This window comes from Propithecus coquereli, unplaced genomic scaffold (genome assembly GCF_000956105.1).
Source record: "Propithecus coquereli isolate 6110/MARCELLA unplaced genomic scaffold, Pcoq_1.0 Scaffold139, whole genome shotgun sequence".
Lineage (NCBI taxonomy): Eukaryota > Metazoa > Chordata > Mammalia > Primates > Indriidae > Propithecus > Propithecus coquereli.
In genome coordinates, this window is record NW_012138191.1 from 1,042,196 (window position 1) to 1,052,406 (window position 10,211).

A 10,211-nucleotide genomic window follows, 5' to 3' on the forward strand; every position below is an offset into this window, starting at 1 on the left:
CCATATGAGCAAAGTGAGAAATTCATAGAATTCTCTAGTCTTACTTAATCTTTTTAAAGGTCATGGGAAAGAAAAAAGCAGTATTAGCACTGAAGAAATACCAGAATTAAAGATGTAACTATTGTCAAATCTTTAAATTCTAGTTGGCAAGGAAAAAAATTCAAAAAGGGCACTCATTCTTGAACTTAATTATAAAACAGCAAGCTATCTAGCATTCTTGGTTTCCCTAGAAGCAAAACTGGACCTGGGGATTCTTGGGCATATGGTTTATTGTGAGAATGTTCTCAGGAGAAAACTGTAGGGGAATGAGGAAGCAAGCTAAGAGACAGGAAAAAGATAAGGGGAAATGTGGTCTCAGGCGAACTCTAGCCTCAGCCTGATCCCCTGGGGAGCTCTGGAGCATGAACTTCAACACGGAAGTTGCTCACCCAGAAGCACCCCGAGCTGTTACTCTCCTGGATCTGTCAGCCACTGGGCGTGGTTCACCCCCTCTAAGGAGTAACATGCCAGGCATCTCCAGGCAAGGTGGTTCCCATCAGCCCAGGCCAGCCCTCAGGGAGTGCTTTTAGTTAACTCCTGCAGCAGCCCTGTGGCAGTGGGTGCAGCAGCCCCCAGAAGGAAATCTGAGCGGGGCACCAACAGCGTCTGCTTCAAGTGCATATACACCCCTCCTTCTGTGGACTTCGTGCAGTCAGTGATTGCTTAGACTAATCCCTCATTAAATTCAAGCAGGGGCCCGAGTGCTTTTCATTGTTTCATTTATCAAACATTTTCAAAAATTTCTAAAGTTCTATACAAAAAAACAAGGAAATAATCATAGATAATGCTAAAATATGTATTTACATGATGTTCATTGAAGATCTGTTCAAAATAGAGATGCATTGCAAATAACCAGTAACTGGGGATTATTGGGTCATTAAAAGTCATGTAGTAGAAGAATACTTAATGATAGGGAAAATATTTGTATTAAGTAAAAATAAAAGGTTAAAACACAGACTGTAATTATTATTCCATTTGATGAAAAAGAGAAACACTAAATGACTTGATGATTATCTTCTTTAACTGCCTTAATCGCCTTTCATTAGCATGAAATCATATAGAAACTTTCATCTGAAACAGCATGATATGTGCTGTTTAATGTGATCACAATATAAGATGTTCGTCTTCACAGAATGACGAAAGAGAGTGAAACATGAAGAATTTAGTCCACCATAGAGATGTTTTGTAACATGATGCTGAGCTATGTGAAAGTGTTGCTCCAATGTGTTGTTTCTTCTTCTGAGGTGTGATGTCAGTGAGGCAAAGCCAGCAAGTAGGTGAGGAAATCACGCTTCATGACATGCATACCCCTAGACCACTCTCTTACCTCTTTCTTTACTTCTTCTTCATCTTCCAGGGTCAAAGCAGCCAGTTGCTTAGCTCTCTGCTCCATCAGATTCACGTATCGGATTGGGTTTGACAAAGCTTCGATCACATCTAAATAGGGAAGAGGCATTTTAGGTCAAAGGTCCTGGAGTTACTGATGATCACTCTGTCATCTGTCCATCCATCCAGCCCTCCATTCATACATTCATTCATTATCCATCTACCCACCCATCCATCTACCCATTCATCATCCATCTTTCATGCTTCCATCTACCCACATAAGTGTCTACTCATCTATCTAACATTTTGGAAATGGACAAGAGTCAGAACTCTGCTGAAACCTCAGGAAGAGAGAAATCAGAAGAGCTCAGCCCTGAGAGCCAAACTGGAAAGGCTACAACTCCAGTCTATCAACACTCTCGATTCTTTAGCTTCTTTTTCAGAGTTCCATCCATTCCAGCAATAGCCCACGCATTTGTCTTATTTGGCTCATATGATGTTTCATGAATGGAGATATTTTGCGTAAAAAGCCTGCAAAAACAACCCAAAGATTTGGCAATGTGGGTTCACTCGCATGGCCATGGCTAGCCAAAGTACACTATGGCTGCCATCTTTGGATGGGGCGTGTGCTCCAAGTTTGCCATAGTCCCCACCGCTCTTCAGTGTCTTACACCGAGGCCACTTGGCACTATAAACATTTACATTTATCATTCCAGGATGACATCATTGTAAGTTAATTTTTCCAAACTTAGGACTCTGCCCATGAAAAGGATCAGGGTTTTAAAACTGGGTGAAGGCAAATTTATTGTATAGATCTAGACAACTGTAGTACCAGGTAGCATGGGTTAGGCAATGCTGGGCCCATGAGAATAAGACTACCTGTAAATAGGTATGTTCAAAACTGAGGTATTAGGATATACATTAAATAAATTAAATTAAAATTTATTCACAAAAGCGTCAGCAATTTATCTCTAAGTATACATACAGAAATAGAGGTGATTCTGAGACCAGAATCTCCTGCCTTTGTTTGGTCCAGTTTTCCTTCCACTAAACCACAAAAATATGGACGACCCAGACGGAAATATCCCTTGTGTTAGGTCGTTTACCTGCATATGTATCTGGCACGTAGTCTTTGACTTCTATGTAGACAAACACAGCTGGCAGCGTCAGAGGCTGGTTTCTTTCATTCCTCAGACAGATATAGTGATAGCCTAGAGGGTGACAATAATACTGTGTATCACATGCTTTCTTCACAATGTCAGTTATAACCATGAATATGTATGTGATGGAAGTATTTATTTTAGGTGACTTTGTATGACAACCAAGCCTCTTCTTTTTCATTTTAATCACATGGTTTTCAGTGATAAGGTCTTATTTTTCTCATCAGACAGGAAACCATCGTTGATTCTGATTTTTTTCCTTTCCAACCATATCTTACTCCCAAAAGAGAATTCAGAATCGTATGCCATAGATTGAATTATTGGCCCGAATTCACCCCCTATAATAGAGTTATACTTGGCGTGATTTCTTGACTTGGATTTAGCATATCCCTTGCTTTGGCCAACGGGACGTTAGTGGCATGGCACAAGCAGAAGCTTAAAATGCAGAGTTAAGCTTGCCCTTCACATTCTAGTGGTCTGCCAAGAGAAGTCCATATTTTGGGTGCCACTATCCCTGCAGCCTGTGCCGCAGAATCAGTACGTGTGGAACAGGCCTAAACCCAACCCACAGCTTGAAGCACAGCTGTGCTGCTGAGCTCAGGCTAGATCAGCCAAACCCTGCCCACCCAGAGACCTGTGAGCATGAAGATAAATACTTGTATATAAGTTTTCAGATTGTTACACGTAATCATTAAGACAAGAGTTGACTAATATTCCATAGCATGTCACAAAAACATGTAACTGTCATTTAAATGATGCCATAGCCCTTGTTACATAACGGAATTACAAAGCAGCAAATGGTTTCCTAAATTATTCTTTTTTCTTTTTCTTTTATTTTGGTGACAGAGTCTCACTATGTTGCCCAGGCTGGAGAGCAGTGGCTATTCACAGGTGTGATCATAGCACACTATAGCCTTGAACTTCTGGGCTCGAGCAATCCTCCTGACTCAGCCTCCCAAGTAGCTGGGACTACAGGTGTGTGCCACTGCACCTGGCTGTCTAAATCATTCTTTAACAATCATGTATGGCAGAAATGATTTTCTTTACAACTTTGATAAAAAGTTTCTCACCACACTATCCATACCTGGCCGAATGGCTTGCACTGGCAAGATCCGGTGGCCGATAAATTTACCTCCTTCTTCATAAACTGCTATCCTCAAGCAGGCCAGAGAAGGAAGAACCACCTATGGGGACATTAAGGACACACCTGGTTATAAGAATGAGCAATTCTAAGAAAGAGTTAGGAAGGTATTATGCAATCAGGCCCTGCTTTTCCAAATCCATGTAGAAGTTTCTACTTAGCCAATTTAGACAAAAAGTTAAGCTCTTGCTCTGTAAGTTAAATTTGCAGAAGGAGAAGACATGGGTTAACAGAGACAGGGCTTCATCTATATTTTATCACCTTGCCCCAGTGAGGCCATTATTCAAAATGCAGGCCATTTTATTTTTACATGAACATTTTCTATGTGGAAATGACAAAAGTTCTACGTTTAAACACAAACAGTTAGTGGGCTTATCACCACGCAAACACTTAGTTTTAGGTTTTCAAAGCAAATAACTTTTGTACCTTCATAGCACAAATAAACACAAAAAAGTAACTTTCAGGTTAGCTTTCAAAATATGGTTGCTTTATAAATTTGTAAATTCCCAAATTAAGCAACAGTAATTACTCATTTCTTTGCTCAGTGTGAAACATCTGGAGTATGCAATTATAGATCATGTCAAGAACATGAGATCAACTATCTCTAAAAATTTAATAACAGCAGCAAACATTGCTCCAGACATTTTGAAACTGTTGCTAATATATTCACTTATGGAATGTTCATAATAACCCTATGAAGTAGACACTATTACTAAACCCAGTTAACATATAAAAAATCTCAGAGCACAGAGAGCTTTCATATAGATATTCTCTTTGGAGAAGACTGCCTTTGTAGATATTTCAGTCAGATAAAAGCAAAGGGTAGGATAAGAATGTCTACTCTACTTTCTCCTGGGCTTATTTTCTTCCTTTATTTGATAAACAATGCATGAAGATTTGTTTTTTGGTGAAGACAGAGAGAAAGGTCCAGTTGAGCATGAAAGGTTTAAACTTTATTAGACAGAAACCAGGCAGGATAGAATGACCAGCTGCCAGTGGTTGAAGATTCAAGGGAGTTTAATTACTACTCTTTTTAAAGGAAGTATGGACTTCCTTTCGCTCAGCCACCATGTTATTCCCTTCTTCCCTCTCTACTTCATTTGAGTTCTAATGAAAATGTATCATTTTTCACTTGTATGATGAGACATTATGAATTAAATTTATACATTTTGCTAGTCTTCTAAATGAGGCATACTAGAATACATTGATTTATAACACAATTCTGAAAATCCAAACAAGTGTTTAATAGAGATCTTGAAGAATTTTCAGGATGGCTTTCAAAATGTTACTGCTTTACAAATGTGTAAATTTCCAAATTAAACAACAAATAATTCCTCATTTCATTATTTTCTCAGTGTACAACACCTGGAAAATGCAGTTACGTCTTATGTCAAGAACGTGAGACCAACCTTCTTGAACACAATAGGTTCTTCTTCCCAGATCGGATTTACAGCATTTCCTTGGGATGTTTTGGTCTTAAATGCCTTCCTCCTTGTGTCCACGGGCAAACCAAACATATCCACTTCCACATAAGTCCCCACTTTCTTATCAGAAAGAAACTGACCTGAAATAATCTAGAAAATAAATAAATAAATGAAGGCAGTATTGATATATGAGTAACACAGACATAAGAGAATACTTTAAAGAGGTAAAAGTGCTGCTGGTGAATGTTGAATTATAAGCAAAATGAAATGGAAGCAAGAGGAGAAATATGATTTCTCTTTCACTTGAGTTGGTACAGGAATATTGAAAATGGTGAGGTTAGAAAGAACCAATTAATAAGACAGAGTAGCTCAGGAGGGATAAATGAGCACATACCCACTTTAAGCCATGGGCACCTGTTTACCATTACCAATAACCTCACCTGGTTAGTTCTCTCCACAATTGCGGGGATCTTTTGTGTACCTACAGAACTAATGGATATTATGTAGATAAAAGAGACGTTAAAATTACGTATTTGCAAAACGTCTTCCACGTCTGTCTCTTTTTCGAACCCTATTTTCAAAATTTGAGGGATCTGTCAGCCGTCATAAAGGTAGATGGAGGCAAACAGATCTCCTGCTGTGCTTTACAGCAGAGAGAGGAACATCAGAGAGCAAGTGCTGAGATAGCAAACCTGGTGAATGAATCTGGGTTGTGTAGTCAGAACAAAGTTGCCTGCTGGTCAAGAGCTTTCTGAGCTCAAGTCCATGAAAGGGGGCAGAATTTCCAAGATGATGGCTGGACCAGAAATCAGACACCCTGGTGGCATGAGAACAGCCATTAGAGGCCTAGTGAAGTCAAAGGCAGCTACATGATGATGCCATTAGAAATTCTGAACAAGTCAGAGTCATCAGGAAGTCTCTGTGAATTTGTCCTAGGACAACCCATTTCTGTTTGTTCTGGATGTTCTATTTGGCTTGGTGCATGGGGTCTGCCAGAAACGATCTCTTTGTTTAACTTGAGAACCATGTAGCAGGCATTTCACATGTTTGAAACATACAAGTTATTTGAGTCCCATTGGGAATTCAGATTCACCACAGATTTTGTATGCTTAAGATGTTTGATCAAAGTACAGTCCTACACTAAATAATGACACTAAACTTGCAATGTTCTCATCAGTAAAACAGGATGACACAGCATCTGTGAGCTCATAAGTCCATTCTGCCACTATTATGTCTACGCTAGAAGATCAAGACAAAGGCACAACCGGACAGATGTGAGCTGTATCTTGGCTCTAGCTGTAATGTTAAAGGCAGGATTCTACTGTGGTGTGGTCTGTTCATTCAGGGGAGACTGATAGCTCTAGAACGGCCTCTCCAGTCTAGAAGTAAGCAGCAGGTTACACTTCTCTGGGATTCAGCTATTTCCCCTTCACAACTCAACTTACTTTCCTGCCTCTATGCCATTGTTTTGTAATGGCTTACACTGTCACAGAATTTTCAAGACAAAATAAATAAGCAAGCAATATGTTCAAAACAAGATGAATCTGCAAACAAGCAAAAATATTATTAATTTGGCCCAACTGTAACAACAATGGGCAAAGACTCTGAAAATAGCATCCTATCAGCACATGATGATTATGAGTTTATCTTAATTACACTTGACAGAAATTAAATATCCTTTTCTGAAAAATATTTCCTAAAATAAACATAATCATGAAGATCTAATTCTGCCAACTTCACTCTTTATAGATGTAGCTTAAAATAATTTCAAAATGTATAATTATGAGACACATTATTGAAATTTTATTTTTAAATCTTTGCTGTAAAGTCACGTAAGTTTTAAAGTAAAAAATGGGCTCAACTGCTTAGGGTAGATAGAAGTTAGTGAAACTATTACAGAAAGTATTTTATATAGTTTTTCAAATGCCTTGGTTTAAGGTCAATCTGCAAATTGCATTTATGTCCAGTGAAAAAGTTTCTTAGTTCCATAGTTACTCAGTTAAACAGAAAAGAAACGATACTTTAAAGCTTTAACAGTCAAGGGCTTACAAAATCTATGCAAATACTCTTTATAAAAATGAATTTCCCCTTCATAGGATTAAAACTATTTTCTGACAGCTAAAAAAATTTATATATTCTGTAACATCAAGTTCAAAGACTGGAGAAAATAATTTAGAATTAATTTTTTAGGGTCATATATATATTTAATAAAGCAACTCTTTTATTTAAGATCATTAATACATGTTTTAAAATTCCTGAATATGCTGGTAGATTTTCAAAAACCATGTTATGGTCACTTGAAAGCTTCCGTTCAATACTAATAACTTATTGAGAGAATTTTTTTTTTTTCTATAATTTTGCTCAGAACTAATGGAGGAAAAAGATCTAGAAGGTCTCTCCAAGATGAGTCACTAATTTTCATGTAAATTTCATGGTGGGATATTTACAACAAAAGAGAGGTCTGGCTACAGTGAGTCCCACCAACTCAATTTGTTGTCTTAGGGTCTGATTTTTACATATTCAGAATGTGGTTCAGCCTCTTTATTTCATTCCTGTGACCTGTGAAAACTTTTAATGCAGATTTGATCCATAAAGGAACAAAATGTATGAGGGAAGTAGAATCTTTGCTAGCTACTAAATTTTTAATGACTAAGCTATTTATTTATGCAAAGTAGATAATATTGAAGACTTTTGTTAGAAACAATTTTGTGATAGAGGTGTACATACCTTAACAGATAAAGTGTTGGCCACTATCCCGTCTACGATGCCTTCAGTAAATGGATCAAAATGCTTGTCAGGCCTCCGCATAAACTCTGGCTTTAATCTGTAGCCACTTTTCCCGTTGTATTCATACATTCCCATATTTATTTGCATAGCCAGGTCTGAATGTAAAAAATGCAAAACTTTTATGAGTGTATTTATGCTTGGAGCAAGAAAATAATTCTGTAAAGTAAGACTATATTACAGTCCACTTTTGTGACTGTTCTGCTTTACAAAGGAAATGTCTATTCATTGTAGAAATGTAGGAAACACAGATAAGGAAAACAAAATCACCTGCAAGCTCCAAATCCGGAGATAACCACTGCCAACAGGTTGGTATATAGTCCGTTTTTCCACTTCAAATATATTTAAGACATGTGGTATGTCTATTTCATTAAATATTTCTCTGTCTTAATTATAACAGCTGTATAAAGTTCCTTTCAATAGATATATTTGAATAAACGTATTTAACCAGTCTCCTCTTTGGGCACATTTATGCTCTTCTAATTTTTTACCATTATATGTAATGTTTTGATGAAAGTCATTGTGGTGAAATCTTGGAATATATTATCAATGATTTTTTCTAAGAGTGTACTTTCTGGGCCATAAAATGTGCATATTGGAAAAGCTGTTTTGATAAGTTTTGCTAAAATATCCTTCAGAAAGCTTAAACCAATTTATGCTCCCTAAGCCATGTTTTTGAGGATGGACTTCCCCATACCTGTCTAATAGTGGATGCCATAATTCCTTTTCTTGTTTTTTAATTTATAGGGAAAAATTTCCTTTTAAAACTTTGCATTTCTATAGTTACTTATTAATACAACCAATATCTAATTATACATTGACTCTTTTCCAATGGACAAAGGTTACTGGTCAAAATTTTTCTTAGTCTCAGTATATCAAATGAAAGTTCACACTTATTACAATATTGCAATTGCTAGGGTTAAAAAATACATTTTAAAGTTGTAAGGAATCTGGGAAACTGTCAGCTGTTCCAGATTTTCTATGTCACTTCTCATCTCTATTTATGTAGATAATAAAGAAGTGATGACAGAATTATTTCAAAGCTCCCTGTAACAAATAGTTTTTAGAGCATGGAAAATAAGTGAACTTTTCTCTCTCATTTTATTAAACTATTTTAACTATGATACCAAAATTGAACAAAGTACCATAAAAAGAAAAGAAAATGATAGACCTATCACACTTGAAAAAAATTGACTTTAAAGCCTAAAAAATTACATTAGCAAGTCATATGTTCTAAAAAATAATATATAGCAAGCAAATAAAATTTATCTTGGGAGCAAAAGGATAATTACATATAGGAGATCTATTAATATAATTTATCATATTTATGCATGAAAGATGAAATGAGCATATGCTCATCCCAATAGATGTCCAAAAGACATTTAATAACATTGACTAAAATACCGTTAGCCAACTGGGACATGTGTGAACTCCTGTAGTATGTTAAAGAATATCTGTCTTAAAGTCACAGCCAATATTCCATTTGGTGGCATCACAACAGTGAAATGCTTACTAGTGTCAAGAAAAAGAGAAAGATACCCATTCTTCACTTAGAAGAAATGAGACCTGGTGTTCTATAGATCAGGAGGGAGACTATAGTTAATGTCAATCAATTGTACTTTTCAAAATAGCTTGAAGAGAATAATTTGTATGTTCCTAGCATAAAGAAGAGATAAATATTTAAGGTGACAGATACACTAATTATCTTGATTTGATTTTATAAATGTATCAAATTATCACAAGTACCTTGAAAATATCTACTGTCATTATGTCTGAAAAATAAATTAATTTATTAAAACAGAAAAGCCATATCTTACATAATTGCTATTAATATCTTGCATATTGCTTAGAGCTTGATACATACTTAATAAAAAGTATAACGTGGAATCTCTCGAATTAAAAAAAAAAGAAAGATGCCCACTCATAACACTATTATTTAATGTTATCAGTTCAAAGCAATAAATAAGATGGGGGGGAATTAGATTTAATAAAATTACTATCTTTGTGTGTCTGAAAAATCCAACAGAATCTACTGCCAAAAATGGACTATTACGAGAGCTTAGGGTCTGGGTGCAGTGGCTCATGCCTGTGATCCTAACGCTCTGAGTGGCCGAGGCAGGTGTATTGCTTGAACTCAAGAGTTGGAGACCAGCCTGAGGAAGAGCAAGACCCCATCTGTTCTAAAAATAGAAAAATTACCCAGGCATCGTGGCGCCACCTATAGTCCCAGCTACTCAGGAGGCTGAGGCAGGAGGATGGCTTGAGCCCAGGAGTTTGAGTTTGGCTAGGCAGATGCCATGGCACTCGCCAGGGCAACAGAGTGAGACTCTGTCTCAA

At 36.8% G+C, this 10,211-nt stretch overlaps 1 protein-coding gene across 1 annotated transcript in view; it reads right to left on the bottom strand.

Moving 5' to 3' along the window:
* The window catches only part of PLCB1 (phospholipase C, beta 1 (phosphoinositide-specific)), a 756,841-nt gene that overhangs the window by 135,733 nt on the left and 610,897 nt on the right, over positions 1-10,211 (bottom strand). Inside the window, 5 exon segments of the mRNA XM_012639238.1 lie at positions 1,367-1,476; positions 2,472-2,576; positions 3,610-3,709; positions 5,076-5,240; positions 7,818-7,972. Of these exon segments, the coding sequence (XP_012494692.1) occupies positions 1,367-1,476; positions 2,472-2,576; positions 3,610-3,709; positions 5,076-5,240; positions 7,818-7,972 (635 nt within the window).